Source organism: Mirounga leonina, unplaced genomic scaffold (assembly GCF_011800145.1).
Source record: "Mirounga leonina isolate KUSES-001 unplaced genomic scaffold, KU_Mleo_1.0 Mir_173, whole genome shotgun sequence".
NCBI lineage: Eukaryota > Metazoa > Chordata > Mammalia > Carnivora > Phocidae > Mirounga > Mirounga leonina.
In genome coordinates, this window is record NW_023270447.1 from 77,475,334 (window position 1) to 77,491,996 (window position 16,663).

General features: G+C 51.4%; 2 protein-coding genes across 3 annotated transcripts in view; both read right to left on the minus strand.

Moving 5' to 3' along the window:
* Positions 1–16,663, minus strand: part of EPHB2 (EPH receptor B2) — a 124,581-nt gene that overhangs the window by 66,305 nt on the left and 41,613 nt on the right. The window lies entirely within an intron of this gene.
* On the minus strand, positions 4,480–5,535 carry LOC118019907 (developmental pluripotency-associated 5 protein-like). Its single transcript, XM_035019548.1, has one exon. The coding sequence runs from the start codon at positions 4,909–4,911 to the stop codon at positions 4,561–4,563; it is 351 nt and encodes a 116-aa protein (XP_034875439.1). The 5' UTR covers positions 4,912–5,535; the 3' UTR covers positions 4,480–4,560.

Genomic DNA, 16,663 nt, shown 5'->3' on the forward strand with positions numbered 1-16,663 from the left:
CCCACCCATCCATCATCCATCCATCCATCTACCCACCCATCCAAGATTTATTGAGTACCCATTATGAGCCAGGTAAGCACTGTGCCAGTTCAAGTCCCAGCCAGTAAGAAATGAGACATAGTCTTTGCCCTATCAGGGCCTCTGGTCTTGCCAGGAAAAACCTACCTTTGTTAGATAATGAGCAGTATGATGAGAACCACAGTGCAGAAGGGCACGGGTGAGTTGAACAGGGGCCAGACAAAGCACAAAGCTGGGTATATGTTGTTGGGTTTCAGCCCAACTAGGAGAACAACGTAGGAACTCCCCCTTCTACTTCCTAAGCCACTCCTCCTAAGCCCCATCTTTGCCCCATCAACATTGCAATATTTGTCAACATTGCAAACTCTGTTCATTGGGGTGGTGGCTCCCCCTGTAACCCCTTCTTGTCACCTCCTAGGCCACAGAGGTCACCGATCCCCGAAGAAGGCCAGTGTATCTGGACTCTATACTGGGCCTTGTGTTTATCATGTGTTTGCTGGCTGAGTGCTGACTGTAATGTCTCCACTTTGGGAAGTCTTCCTCAATGACCGTCCAGTCCCCCTACCCTGTCCCTGGGCCCAGAGTTGCTCTCTTTGCATTCCCACAGAAACGTGTGTGTATCTCCAACCAGCCTCCCTTAATTATTTTCCCTTTGACTTTCTTCTGCACCAGACTATGAGCCTGTAAGCAGGCCTTACTCACCTTTTATTTTTTTTTTTAAGATTTTATTTACTTATTTGACAGAGAGAAATATAGTAAGAGAGGGAACACAAGCAGGGAGAGTGGGAGAGGGAGAAGCAGGCTTCCCACGGAACAGAGAGCCCGATGCGGGGCTCGATCCCAGGACCCTGGGACCATGACCTGAGCCGAAGGTAGACGCTTAATGACTGAGCCACCCAGGTGCCCCAGGCCTTACTCATCTTTGAGTCTAGCACAAAGCCGGGTATGTGGTGGGCACTCGATACCAGCTGGTTTCAGAAATAAGTGGAACGGCCGAGTGGGTGAGAAAATCTAGGTCAGAGTCCCAACATGAACAGTTCTAGTCAAAGGCCTCAGAACAAGGGCAAGATGAGGATTCAGGGTTGGTATGCAAATGGTTTCATCTTGTGCTCCCACTTCAACCCCTTGATCGGTAGCTGCCTAGTGTTGTATTGAGAAGGATCCTGGAGTAGCACTGGATTTAGTGGGAAGAGTATAATGACTGATTCTCAACGTCTGGATTAGAGTCAGGGAGGAATGGCAATGGACGCTTCTCATTTCTGATATCCTGGGAAAGCCGTTTTCCTCTTTAAGACTTTGTTTTTTCCCCATCCACAAAACGAGGAGACTAGACTCAATTATATCTGACACTCTAGGATCTGAGCCCTGCATCTCTTCTAGTGTTCTCTTTCTTCAGGGACAGGAGACAAGTGCCAGCCTCGCCCAGGGCCTGGTATACAGCAGGTGCTCAGTGAATGCTGGTGGGATGAATAGTCCTCATTGGTCATTGTGAGACTTGGGGGAGAATAGCCTTCCCACCCAGACTAATATGAGGAAGGTGGGGCTGACAGAAGTGAAGGGAATGTTCATGCCCAGAGCCAGCTAGAGCCTCTTCTTGTCCCTGGGTCTTCTGACCCCCAGGTCTGTCGCTCCTGCCCCTGGTTGGTTGCACGTACCTATCTAAACAGATATTCCCCTGACGCCGATCAGATAATGATCCCAGCCACGATCAGTGTTGCATTTTGATTCCACAAAGCATTTTCGGCATCATTATTGCACTCAAGCTTCGCAAGGACTCTGGCAAGAGAGAGCGCTGACCCTCACCCTCAGTTGACAGACTGGGACACGGATGCTCAGAGAGGGCATGTGATTTGCTAGGGTCACACAGAGCCGGTCTCGAACCCAGGTCTTCCATTCTAAAACCTCATGCTCTATCCACCTGCCCCTTACCAGCCAGCTCCTCTGTTCCGCTGCACCGCCTCTCTCCTCATGGCCACCTCTGCATTTTCAGTAAAAGAGCAGAGGGACAAAGGAAGTGTAACAGGAGCTAAGCTCTCCTCTTCCATGAGGCCAAGCCCCACCTTGGGCCACATCTTTGAGGGAGAGGCCTTGGAGGGGAGAAAAGGGGTCATAAGACCTGAACAGCAGGATGCCGGCTGGACGACTGGCCTCCCAGGTCCTTCCCTGCGACCCCGGCCTGGGCTCACACCAGCTGGGTAAACAGGAGTCAGCCCATCTGGGGGCGGGGGGCATTCCTGCCCCTCTCAGACTGCCTGTCTGTTGCTAAGGATTCTGGGAAGGAGGCGGGGAAGGCTAAGGTGAGCAGCTGATGAGGAGAAAACACACAGGAGGACTGGTCTGGAACTGTCCTCAGGAAGACAGGGATGACCCGGGAACAGATGGGAAAATGGCTGGACCTGGTCTGGCATCTACTCTCTGCCCTCTCTCCTGCTCCATACAAGCCTGGTTTCATCTTACTCTAAATATTCTACAACTCTGGGTATGTTACTTGGTCTCCTGTGACTCAACTTTCCCATCTGTAAAAAGGGCCTAGGGAGAAAATCCTTCAGGAACAGAGACACTCTCTTTTCTCCCATCCCCGCCCTCTTTTGAGAGATCCAGGCCCTCCAGATGGAGCGGCTCCTTTAAACTTATGACCCTGTAAACATCCCCTTGTCCCTACCCCACATAGCAGCCAGCCGGACCAGGGAAAGCAGATGTCTCCGTGTGTCTCTTCCTACCTCCTGCACCCCTTTAGGACTTTGTCTGCATCTCTGAGAACACGAAAAGCTTTCTGCCTTTCTTATCACCGCCCTGGACTGCCCACCTCCTCGGACTGGTGGCTTTTCAAGGCAGGGCTCTTGTCTTATCCATCTTAGTGTCCCTAGTGCCCAGCACAGGGCCTATAGCGTTATGGGGTTGTTCGCTGGACAGAAGAAATGAGAAAGAGGGCCGATCACACCCCCTCCCCGGCCCTGGGTGTAAGTTCCAAGGTGGCACCGCAGCTCTAAAATCCCCTCCTTTTCTTGAAACATGCAGAAATGGTGAGACAAGACGTGAGCCCAGGCAGTGAGGGCTCAGGGTTTGAGCCATCTGCTGGGATCCAAGGCCACAGAGCACAGGAGGGCCCCAGAAGGTGAAGTTCAATTAATGGCTGGCTCTAAGACCTTAGCTGGTTGATCCCTGACCCAGCGGCCGCCATGACGCACTTCCTTGGCCTGTGGGTTAAAACCCACCAGTGCAGAGCGTGGATCTCGGCTCACCAAGGAGGCACCCCTCACGACGCCACAGTGGAGCTCTCCCCCCAACAGTGTTCTCAGATGCTGGGAAAACGGGGACAAGCGAAGCAGCCCTCACTCCTTGTCTGGTTCATCTTTGCTCCTCGAGTGCCTGGGGCGGAGCAGGACCCGGCCGAGCCCGGGAATGAGGGGCTGACCCCGGCACTGGAGTGTGAGCCGAGCGCTCAGCATGCCTCCCCTCGGACAACACACGCTCTGTGAGTGCAGACGATCAGAAGGCTTGGGGGAAATCAAAAGCAGCTCCTCAGGAAAGGCCGGGCCCCCCCCTCCCACTGCTGCAGAGGCTGCTCTGTGGGGGGCAGCTGGGCCCCTGGGCCGGTGATTCATGTCTCCCTTGCTCGGGGTGGGAGCACCGGCCGACGCTGAGCTGAATTCATAAGACCTTCTCTGTTTTATCTCACAGATGTTTCTGGGATGGATGTGTCAAGGAAAAAAAAAGGCTGAAGTTGAAAAATCCCAACTCAGCACATGTCCTCCAGCCCCTGGAGACGTGACAAGGGATTAAAACGCCTTTCTCTTCATTTGCCCAACATCTCAGGAGAAAGCTAAATTGCATGCCCGTCAGGGCTGTTCTGGGCACCTGCTGGCTATGAAGACGACCTCCTCATTAGCGCAGCTTCCCTCTGGAAGCAAGTGCACAAAAACCGTGTTATGGGTACGCGTGCGAATGTGTGTGAGCGGGCGTGGTGTCACGCACTCCTCGCTGTGTCTCCACGACCTGTTCCCACGCACGGCAAACGCGAGCTTCGGAGCTCCTGCTATGCGAGGCACCGCACCCAGCACCCTGTCATTTTATCCTCACCACCCAGTGAGGCCTATGCTCTGATTTTCCCATTTTCTAGAAGATTCGCCTCCATGCAAAAACGCAGGCTCACGCATGTACATGTCTACTTGTGTGCACAAAACATGCTCGTATGTACACCTCAGGCTTTCTCCATGCATCCATATGCAGACAGATCTATACACGTGCATGTGCGTCACGAGACAGGCCGTCCATTGAGCTCATTCCGTACAAGTCGCTTTGCTTCTATTCCTGTTCTTTTTTTTTTTTTAATTTAAAATTTTATTTTAATTAGCAAACCTGGGGGGAGGGGGGAGCCACATTAGGACTCAGAGACAAAGGTGGAGACCAAAAAATCAGCTGGTTTTTCCTTGTCATCCTTGTCAGGCCGGAGCAGAATTTCAACCCGACCACATCCATTCCAACTCTGGAGACAATTTACTCTTTAAATCCTGATCCAGATACGTTGGTTGCAAACTGGCTTCACTTCATCCAAGGACCTAGCTCTAGGGCTTTCATGGCATCCTCAAGTTTGAGCATCCCTCGTTCCTGTCGCTGGCAGTGCCATTCGGCCATGGACTGGAGCATCCACTTGGCCCTGAGCTTATACAAGTAAGAGCCATAAACCACGATCTCCGTGAGCTCCGAGGATTCCAGAACCTTTAGCTCGAGCATGACTTTGCTCACTTGCTCGATGTACGGGATTCGAGATCCAGCTGGGCCAAACATAGCTTCCAAGAGCTGCGTCTGGACCTGCAACACCTCGGGATCTTTCAAGTCTTCGGGAGCTTTCACCCATGGTGGAATATCTTTTCGTTCTGGTAGCGTCCCCATCTGGACTGCCTCAAAACTAACCACGCTCCAACCTAAGCTAGGCCTCTATTCCTGTTCTTTATGTCATCCCTAATCCTGGCAAGGCAAAAGGTATTATCGACATCGGGGGTCGACAAACTATGGCCCTCTGGCCAAGTTCGGCCTGCCACCTGTTTTTGAAGATAAAATTTACTGGAGCCCAGCCATGCCCACTTGGTTATGTATTGTCTATGGATGCTTTTCTGCTACAATGGCAGCATCTGGTTATATATGAACTCTCTGGAGCTTTACAGTTTGCTGACGGTGAATCTGCGTTTTTCACAGGAAGAAAGTAAGACTCAGCTAGGGCATTTCACTGACCAAGGTCAGGGACCAGGTAAGTGTTTAGTTAGCTGAATACCTGGCCACACACGCACCTCTTGGGTGTCTTTGTTGGTGTGAACTGCAAGCCTGCCCCCATTCTTGTCACTCTCTGCCCGTGCGTGCTTCTGCACCTGGGGGAAGGCCGGTGGGTCTGTGCCAATGTGTCAGGAATAAATGTGCAGCATTTATAGGGTGGGTTCAAGGTTCTTATATGCAGGTCATTCGAGTCTAATAATCTGTGTCTACTTAGTCACTTTCTGAGAAAGCTATGCTACAATATCTTACTAAGAATGTGAACTTGACAATTTCTTCTTGCAAGTATATCACTTTGAGTATTTTTCTTTTTTAAAGATTTTACTTATTTGACAGAGAGAGAGAGAACAAACAGGGGAAGCGGCAGGCAGAGGGAGAGGGAGAAGCAGCTCCCTGCTCAGGCTCCTTGAGTGTTTTTAAAAAACTTTTGAGGGGCGCCTGGGTGGCTCAGTCGGTTAAGTGTCTGCCTTCAGCTCAGGTCATGATCTTGGGGTCCTGGGATCGATCCTGTGTTGGACTCTCTGCTCAGTGTAGAGCCTGCTTCTCCCTCTCCCTCTGCCCATCACCCCCCGTTCATGCTGTCTCTCTCTCTCTCAAATAAATAAATAAAATCTTAAAAAAAAAAGCTTTAAAAACTGTTTTGAAACTATGCTGAGAGTGCATGCAACGTCAGGATTATTATACCTTCCTGGTGAATTACTCATTTTGTCATTAGTAATGACCCTCTCTGTCCCCAATAATGCTTCTTGTCTTAGTCATTTTATTCCCTGACATTTATCTCGCTACCAGTTTTATTACAGAGAACATTTTCTGATACATCATTTTATATCCCTTTCTTATACCCTTTGCACATTATTATCTTTTAGCTGTGTCTCTTGTAAACAGAGATGGAATTTTTCCCCACCTAAACTAAGAATCTCTGTTTTTAAACAATTGAGTTTAATCCATTTCTATTTATTGTGGTGTTAATAGACAGTTGACCCTTGAACAACACAGGTTTGAACTATGTGGGGCCACTTATATGTGGATTTTTTAAAGATAAATACAGTACAGTACTGTGCATGTGTTTTCTCTCCCTTATAATTTTCTTAATAATATTTTCTTTTCTCTGGTTTACTTTATTGTAAGAATACAGTATAGAATACAGATAACATAAAAATATGTGTTCATCGACTATTTATGTTATTGGTGAGACTTCTGGTCAATAGCAGGCTATTATTAGTACTTAAGTTTTGGGAGAGTCAAAAGTGATACACAGATTTTTGACTGTGTGTGTCGGGGGACAGGGTCGGTGCTCCTAACCCTGGCATTGTTCAAGGGTCAGCTGTATTTGACCTTATTTGTACTATCTTATGTGTTTTATTTATCGTCAATTTAAAACTTTTTTCTCCTTTCTTGCCTTCTGTGGCATGAATTTTCTTTATGTTTTTTAATTTCCTCTGCTGGTTCAGAAGTTTTATATTCTAGTCTTTTATGGCCGTCCTTACATTTTTAACATGCATATTTATCTCAACCAAGCCAAAAGTTACTTGATGTCCCCATCTACTTCCCAAACAATCCTAGCATGTTTTAATTCCAATCTTATTCCTCCTATCTTTCATTTTATGGCTGTATTTTTGTTCCACCTATTACTTTAAAAAAAAAAAAATCCCCTAAATTAAAAAAAAAAAAAAGTCACCCAAGGATTTTCCTGTCTTCCAAGCTTTTGTCAAGATCATCTCCAGTGTTGTGTGTTTGTATGTGTGTGGGGAGGCGGGGGCATCCAAGTCAGCTCAATCTGCCACATTCCAGAAAGTTCGCCCTTTATCTGTGTACGTGTGTACTCATCAGCCCCCATGTGTATAACTATGTATATGCAGGACTGAATGCTTACATGTGACTCTATGTAGACCTGCATGTCCCTCTGTATGGGAGCAGCTGCCGTCATTAACAAAATATTCACCATGGCCCCTCCCCTTCTATAAAAAGCATGGGCTGGGCTCTCAGGGTCTTAGATGGGGGTACCTAACAATTGTGACAATGTCTGATAAATGCTTTAAAAGAAGAAGTCTGGAAGGCTGTAAGAGAGGAGGAGAACTTAACCAGGCTGTGTGGTCAAGGAAGCCTTCCTGGAAGAAGAGGCACCTGACCTCACTCCTGAGAGGAACAGACTGAAGAAGAGAGGCCTGGTGGAGGTGGCCCACTCTATGACCATCACTGGGTTGCATCCCTGCCCAAGGGTTAGAGACCATGTGGGGCGCCTTGGTGGCTCAGTCGGTTGAGCGTCAGACTCTTGATTTTGGCTCAGGTCATGATCTCAGGGTCCTGGGATCAAGCCCCAGTTGGGCTTCCCACTCAGCGGGAGTCTGCTTGTCTCCCTCTCCCTCTGCTCCTTCCCCCCACTCACACGCTCTGTCTCTCTCTCTCAAATAAATTAAAAAAAAAAAAAAATCCTTGCATTACTTGAAGAAATATTGTGACGCCAACAAGAAAATGGATGTGAATGTGCCAGACAAGCTGAGAAGGGCTATATTGGGGTCACAATGTTAAAATCACAGCAATGGTAACAGCCACCATTTCTTGAGTACCTACTACGTGTCTGGCACAGTGTTACTTCTGCGTAGCCTGAAGAGGTGACCCTGGTTTGCCCTTCCTACTAAGGAAGTACCTAAAGATCAGAGAGTTGATGTGACTTATCCAAGACCACACAGGAGACGGGGCAGGCACGGTGACTCGGGGCTCTGTGCTCTAATGGCCCTCCCCCCACTGCTGCACCATAGCCTGGATTCTCTTATCCCTAATTTCTGGCTCTCCAACCCTCTCCCCACTCTCTGCTCAAAGAGCCAGGGGCCTCCAAGGTCCTCCCGGACTGCAAGAGAAGAAACTGATGCTATTGGCTGCTTTATTCAAGGCCTGGGGAAGCCCAATTCTTCCCCTCCCCAGCCCCCCTCCCTCCCGGGGCTCCCTCTGCAGGTTTATGTGGGGCAGAGAATCAGGTTAATGGAATCCTGGCTGCCTCTGGCTAGGCGGGGGTGGTGGTGCAAATAGCCCCCCTCTGGAACCCATCATGGTCAGCCCTCGGTCTCCAGCCCAGACTAACCCAGCTCCCTTGAAGAGCCCAGGGGCTGGTGTCAACATTCCACACCTTCCCGAGGAAGCCCACATCAGCCTCTCCCAAAGGCCTCCCAAAGGCCTAGCAGGTTGCCTGGCACATAGTAGAAACTCAATGACGATTTGTTGGATAGATAAATGTTACTATTCTAAAGAGCATGCAAAGTGCCTACAGCTGTTTTGGTGCAAAATACTGCCATTTAGGAGGGGTGGGGTCAGAAGAGGACAGTCATTCAAACAGTTTTGTGTTCCTAACTAGTGCTCACTTACCCGACCATAATGTCTCCCAGAGCCTGAACACCTAACCATGTGCAAGACACTCTTCGAGGTGCTTTACAAAAACCGAGGGACAGAATGGAGAGGCTGCTGATCTGGACCTGTACAGGCCCGGTCAGGGCCTGCTGAGCTCATCCAGGGAGCTCTGGGGTTTATTGCTTGTCTTGTCATCCCTGGTTCGGATTTGGGGCTTCACACCACCCCTCTTCACTCACCTAGCTCCCCAGCTCTGGGCAACCAAATGATGGGCCATTCTGCCTCTGAGATATCTGCTACCGTTTTCCGGTTGCTGTTTGCCAACCTGTAAAATGGGGTGGTTGGACTAAATGTTTACTGTGGATTCTAGGACTACCGGTGTAAAGGGAACACACAGGAATTGCAAGCCTACTGGGGCCAAGCATCCATTCCCTCCTAGCAGCCCTGTGGGGGAAGTTCGACCATCAGCCCTCAGTCGGGGAAACTGAGGCTTGGGAAGGTAATGTACCTAGCTCAACTTACTCAGCCATGTGAGGCCAGTCTGGGATTTGAGTGCAGAGTTGTCTGGCCCTTTTCCTGGTGTGCATGGTCTCCTGCTCTGAGAAAACGACCACAGAGACTGCCAAGAACTGGAAGAAATCGTGCGGTCCCCGAGCGGGACCTGTTCAATGCCTGAGCACCTCCCCTTGCCCCTCAGAGCATGGTGTCTGCTTCCGGCCTCCGTGGACAAAAGCTACATTGCCAGCACCCCTTAGCACAGCCCTGGAATTCCCGCGAAAGCCCTTTCTCTGTGTTTCTGGAGCCCAGCCCAGGGTTGGCCCACCAGCCCTGGGAAGGAATCGGTAGTTTCTCATTTCGGAAGGAAGGAAAAGCAAACCGTACACTCTAGTCCTCCTTCCCGCCAGTCAGACTCAAGCACTGTCATGAACCTGTGTAGCAATTTACCCTTTACAAATCCCAACCTCCTTAGCCTGGCACTCCAAGCCTCCACCCAGTGCTCAGCCTACTTCTCCTGCCCCATTTCCATCATCATTTGGCACCTTTCACACTGCCTGAGCAAAAGCTCCCTGATGATTCTTGAACACATCCCACACACAGCTGTCTCTGGGCCTTTGCTCCTTCTGTTTCCCCTGCTTGGAATGCCCTCATCACCATCCCTATATATCCAGATTCTGCCTACTTCTAAGACTTAGCCCCTCCACCAGGAAGGCCTCCATGATGCTCTGGCCGTTTCTCCCGCCTCGGACCCCACTGCACTTTCTCTGTTTTCCCAAACAGCCCCCACCACGCTGTTTCTTAGGGCAAGGGGCTATTTTGATTCATATTCATCTCCCCAGTGCCCAGAACAGGGCTTGGCCCTCAGAAAGTTATCTGAAAACAGTGAATGAATGAATGAATTAATGAATGAATGGCTGAATGAACAATGAGGGAAGGGTGTTGGGGGAAGATCAACATGGTCATCTGCATACCAGACGGGAGGGTGAGGGTCGGGGCGGGTGGGGGAAGGCCTTTGGGAATCACGCACCCACGGCCCCTCACACCCTGGCTAGGAATCTGGGTGGGGCCTGCAGAGCCGACCCCATGAGGCCTCGGGCTTCCTGCCCACACACTGGAAGCTGACTGAGCAGGCCCCTAAGACTCAAGTTAACAAAAGGAGAAACACCATCCCATGCTTCCCCGCTCTGGGTATATGTTGGGGGCTGTGAGGGGCCAAGCACAGGCTCAGGCAACTGCTCCCACCTTCCCAGCCAAGACTCCAGCCTCCCGGCCCCGCCCTGTGGTCTTGGAGTTGCCCCTTCATGGCTGCTGTCAGAAGTGATGAGTTAGTGGGTGTCCCGTGCTTTGCACAATACATGTAAGAGGTTCTCCCCGCTCTCACATTCCCTAATGCTTGACTGTGACATTATAGCACCTGGAGATTGAAGTATTCTGCACTTCTCCACTATGACATTCTACTCCGGTAGCATTCTAGAATTCCTAAGACTACAAGCGAATGTTCTGTGTGTATGTGCGTGTTTACTGTAACAGGCCACAGTTCCACGGCTGTAACATTCTAAAATTCCTGCTTGTAAAGCTAGATTTTTAATATTCTACACCTGTAAAGTTCTATAATTCTATGATTATGACCTTTTATACCTGCAATGTTCTAAAACTCTTGCTTCTTAGTCTTTTATGTGCTTAATTAGTCTTCTTAGCTCTTCTATGATTACATGATTGTAACATTCTATAATGCCATGATTATAACCTTTCCAGGACTGTAACATTCTAAAATTCTTGCTTGCCTGTGATTTTAATGCTGCACAATTCTGTGGCCATAACGGGCAGCGACTGTAACATCCTGGGAGCTTGGGATCTTGAGGCGCCTGACCTCTGACATTCCCTGACCTCCAGCCCCTGGCTGTTTGCACTTCCAGCAGGACTCACAGTTCCTCTGAAAGGTCTCCGGCTTTCTTCCAGAGTCTGGGCCCTCGGGCCTCTTCCTGCCAGAACGAGGATCAGGCGAACTCAGTGTTCATCAGTGCAGATGTGAGAGCCCTCAGGAGCTCCTGGGGTGGGCTGGGCAGGGATTGGGGGCTTCTGGAGGAGGCCTGGATGCCTTGGCTGGTTTCTGCCTCGATTGTTAGGAGGGTCTTAGAGCAGCCCAGGCCCTGCTGGTATGTCCCACCAGGGTCCACGAACACGCGTGTGTACCCTCAGGAGCCCCAAGTCAGAAAAAGCCAAAACTACCATGCAGTGCCCCAATACCTGTGGAGCTGAGACCCTGGTGGCGTTTCCGCTCCAGGTACCGAAATGAGATGGAAACAGCCCTGACCCCCTAGGGGCTGGCTCAGCCTAGACAGAACCGAGCAGGTGTGGCTGACCCCCTCCAGGGACAGAGGGGACGCAGCACAATAGAGACTAGAGTTCTCTGCCCCGCAGCTCCTGTTTTGAAATGTTTGCCTTTGCCTGGCAGCCATCGGAAGTGGCCTCCTTCTCCTTCTCCCGAGCTGTTGTGTGTGTGTGTGTGTGTGTGTGTGTGCGTGCGCGTGCGCATGTCTGTAACTCTGGTCCATCTCTGTGGGTGTCTCTGTGCATGTCCCTGGTATGTGGGTCTCATGCTAAAGCCCCACAGGACAAGGCCAAGGCCAAGGCCAAGGGCCTGGTCACCTTTGGGCTGGTAATTCCTGCAGTAGTCGCCTGGGCCCTGGCCCAGCAGTCTCCTGGTGAGTGAGAGAGGGAAACACAGGTCTCACACAGGCCCAGCCCCTGCACTGAGAGCTGGGCTTTGCACTCCACACTGGGTCTGTGTGAAGCACCCGCCCCCAGACGTGGGGTTCCCGGGGCGCTGGCTTGGGGCTCTCGTGCTTCCTCCCTGCCATCACCGGCTGGTTTCATTGAGCACTTACCATGTCCCAGACACTTTCCGTGGATTTCCTCAGTTAAGTCCTCTCAGAGACCCCAGGAGGTAAGTGCTATCATTACCCATTTTCCAGATGAGAAAAGAGAGACTTCAAGAGATGCGGCCCAAAGTTGCCAGTGAACTGGGGGAGAACCGCAGTTGAGCCCCAGGCCTGATGCCATCCGTGACCGACATGCTATTGGCCAAGCTGGTGGCCACTGGCCCCTCTCCTGAGAATCTGGCTCCCAGAGCATGTCTGTCCACCAGGCTGGGGGTGAGGGATACGTCTCTTCCACCTGTTCTGCAGCCTCCCTGCTGTGAGCCAGGCACCGGGCGGGGTGGGGGAGGCTGTCGGGAGGGAGTAGGGGACACAGAGATGTGAGCAATTCAGTTCCTGGATGTGAAGACGGACGACACAAGGTGAGACAGGGGTCCGGGGAGCAACACATGTTCCCGGGGCTCCGAGGTCTGACACATTCGTCTGGGGAAACCAGGGAGCGCTCTCTGGAGGTGGCGTGGTCTGAACTAGACCTGGGGAAATGTGCAGGGTTGCCATGGAGCAGGGCACAGGAGGAGAGAAAGGCAAGTTTTCTTCTCCTTTCATAGGAGTTTTGTGCACCAGTGTGTATGTGGGGGGTGGTGCGGGAGTTCTGAATTCCACACTAATTTACTGAGAATTTCAGGAAAAACTGGTTTGGCTCCAGTGGCCAGAAAACAAAGATCAACTGGAGGTCAAAGACAGGGGGAGGGGGCTTGTGGGGCATCCAGAGAGAGAATTCACCTCAATTCACAAACCCTGCCTGGGTTCAGACCTGTGTCAGGCTGTGGGGACGCCGAGACGGGCCAGAAATAGATTCGGTGTTGGAAGAACTTGCTGTCCTGAGGGAAGGCGGGTCTGACAGCATTTCTCAGAGCCGGACAAGGCTCAGGCCCTTCGGAAAGGGAAATGTTCTTTTGTGGACCTTGGAGACTATCTCTCCAGACCTCAGATGCCAGGCTGGGAAACAAGGATGTGTGAGACCATTGCGAAATTAGTGCTACTTTACAAGTGGTCAGAGCAAAACAAAAATTTTTTGGATCAGCATTAAAATCTAAACACAAATGTTAAATTCTCTCACAATTCCTAGACCCCTGAGAATACATGTGCCCCGCTCCCCCCACCCCGATCCTGGACTCTGCAGACTGAGTCTGAGAAAGCGTGAGATACAACCTCGGAGCTGGTGCCACACAGAAACTATTCTCAGAGAACATATTCGTGAAGCCCAAGGCCATGGGGAGAGGGAGGTGCACCCTGCCTTTTCTAAAGAGCATGCACTTTACATATATTAGCTTGCTGCTTCTGGAAGTCTTGCTGAGCCGACTCAGCCTCTGCAAGACTTCACTGCCTTGAGTAAGACAGCAGCCCCATCGCAGGCTTCTCTTGTCTCCTCATTCCACTTCACTCACCCCCTGCCGGCGGCCAGTCTCCTGATGGCGCCACACTCCCGCTCAAAATCCTGCCATGGCTCCCTAGTACCCTCAAGGTTACAGCTAAACTCCTTAGTAGGCATACCTGCCTCAGAGAGGGCCTCCTCACGCCTCGAGCCTGGGCCCCCACTCCCTGCCCTGCACTCATAGCTCCCAGCTAAGACAAGGTGGATGAGGGGTCCCGACTCAGCTTCTCACTCCTCCTCACATCTTCTGCCACTTGCCAACCTCCCTTCAGACGATCCTCATTTGTCTAAGTACCTTGGCAGGTGCTTCTCTGGCTCCCATCATGGGGCAGGCACGTTGATTTGTTTCCCACCTGCAGCAGGACCTTGTAACGAAGGCAGCCACATCCTCCCTGGTAGTGCCTACTTTGCAAGGCAAAGTTCAGAAGCCTCACCTGACCCCCAGGCTGGCCCTAGCACCCAGTTCCCTCCTAGACCTCCTGCTCCAGATTTGGGTTCTCTGAGCCAGCCGCACAGCAATTCCCCAGGCCTGGGCAGAGCACGGCGGGGCTCAGTGCATCTTATTCTCCCCTCTCCTGCCTCTTCTGGCTTACGGATGTGAGCGGGGCAGAAGCCCAGAGAGATTGTGAGATTTGGAGTTGTAGCAGAGCTGGGATAGGGACCTGGGCGTCCTGACTCCTGCTCAGGGGCTCCCCTCACCTGATGCAGGCTCCCTCTAAGGCCTCTCCATTCCTGCTGAAGGGTGGCTCTGCCTGGACCGTGAGGGAGTTGGGTGTGCAGCTCACCCCTGAAAAACTGCATCCTTGGTGGGAGCAGGGTGCAACACCTAGATATCAGCTCAATTTCACAGGGGCTCAGAGAGGTCAGGTGCTTTTCTTAAGGCCACACAGCTAAAAAGTACCAGCACTAAAATATGAATCCTGGTCTTTTGGGAACACAGAGCCCGTGTCCAGAAAGTGTGGTCAGTTTATGGAGCCTGCTTGAGACCGAGACATGGTCACAGGCTGTGCTCCTGACTTACGAATGTTCTGGAAGCCACTGGTGACCTGCGAACACTCCCTTGAGATGGGGAGGAAAGTGTCCAGTCCCCAAGTTCTCTGCCCTCAGGGCCAAGGAGGAGCCAGGCTCTCTGTGACCAGCTTAGCCCAACCCTGGGCTGCCTGGCAATGCCCCCTGGGAACGTGGCTTTGGCCAGTCCACCCTGCCCTGGCCAGGGGAGCCCTGGGACAGAATGCTCACCGGGCTGCCGTCCTGGGCAGGAGCTGAAAATTAAATTAAAACCACGACAGGGACAGTTAATTAAAGCAGATTAGCGCGAGACTAATTAGGGACACTGACACTGGAACTATCGCACTCCAAGATGTTAATTAGCTGTTCATTAATGTCAGCTCCCCGTTCAAGAGAGAAATATGAACAGCCCTTCTCCGGGGCTTCATTCCGGAGCTGAGTAAACGGGCGGCTGCCCATTGGCAGCCTGAGCCCCAACCCATGCTCCCTCCCTCCCTCTGGCCCTGGTGTCTGCTCACTCCCTTTGTCTGCCTCCTACATCAGCTTGAGTATTGACATTGCCAGAGACCCTGGGCTCACGGGAAGGAAGAGCTCAGCTGGGGCCCAACACACCGAGGCTTTAGAAGCAAGGTGGCTTATCTGTTTTGTAAACCAACCTTGAGCACAGGGAACCCCCTGTCCCTGCCTTATCACTCTTTGGTCTGGGTCAGGAGGAGGCCATTCGCTCTTCCTCCCTCCCACTCTCCACCCCCTTCCTTCCTTCTATACATCCATCCATGCTTTAGTCCCTTCACCCAAATGTCCTTTACCTCCCATACACACAAATGCACACACGCGTTCTGTGTACAATTTCCATCCAACTATCCATCAGTTCATCTATTCGAACATCCCATAATCCCCTATATGCACACATCAAAATTTGGTTACAATTTCCATCCGTCCATCTGTCTACCATCCATCCACCCCTTCTTCCTTCCATCCATCCAGCCATCCTTCTACCCATCCATGCACAAATCCATCTGTGAGCCACTGAGTCACGTATTCATCCTTTTCACCCATCCACTGATCCTTTCATCGAAAACCCACCTACTTATCAACGCACCCCCAAATATCTATCCTTCTCTCTGCTGATCCATTCATCTAGACATTCACCCATCCACTCCTCTGTGAACCCATTTACCAGCCAACCTTCCATCCACAGATCCACATAGCAGGCGGACCACCCCCCTCGCCACTCATCTAAACACAGACGCCTCTATCCGCCTACCTTGAGAGCTTGTTTGGAGGTTCTAGCAGGGGAGCGCAGCTACTCGTATACCCTTGACCGAAGAACGGTCCTCCTCTATCGGGGAAGGTCGTCCTCTTCGACCGAGCGCGCAGCTTCGGGAGAGACGCACATGGAGTGGTGAGGGAGGAAGGGGACACCCGCCTAGCCAGCCAGATCAGCCGAATCAACCCTGACGATCAATGGGGTGACAGATGTCGCAGCCAGATGGCCCTCACATCCTCTATCCGCCTACCAAATCACCCACCCATCCACTCCTCTCATACATGTCCACTGAACACTGACTGTGTGCCAGGCCCTCTGCTATGTAGTAGGGCAAGAGAAGGAATACAGAAATGAGCAAGAGCTGAGACAGTGGGATCCCTACTCTCATCTCCACTTTACAGATGAGGAAACCAAGACAGAAAGAGGCCATCCATCAAATGACTCATGCAACTGGTAATTACTGCCTATTACACACCACTGGAGGACACAGTGACAGACCTGGTTCCTAACTGCAGGAGCACACAGCTTAGAGCAGTGATTCTCCAGAGAACACGGTGTGGGCTGCTCCCCCAAGCACACACAGAAAACATTCTGTGGACAATTCTAGTGAGTCTGCAAACCTCCCGAAAGCCCATCCACTCTGCTCAGGTCAAGATCCACGGTGCTGGTTGGGGAGACACACAAGTAAATACAACGTCAAACCCCGAGTTCTGCACATTATATGGCTGACCCTTGAATAAGGAGGTTAGAGCCTCCGACGCCTGCACAGTCAAAAATCCATGTATAACTTTGGACTCCCCCCAAACTACTAACAGCCTACTGTTGACCGGAAGCCTTACTAATAACAGAGAGAGTCGTCAAAGTCTTCCTGGTGGAGGTGATGCCCACGTTGAGCTGGGAAAGCTGAGTGGAGGCTAGCCCAAGTCCATTTGCATGTTCTGTGCG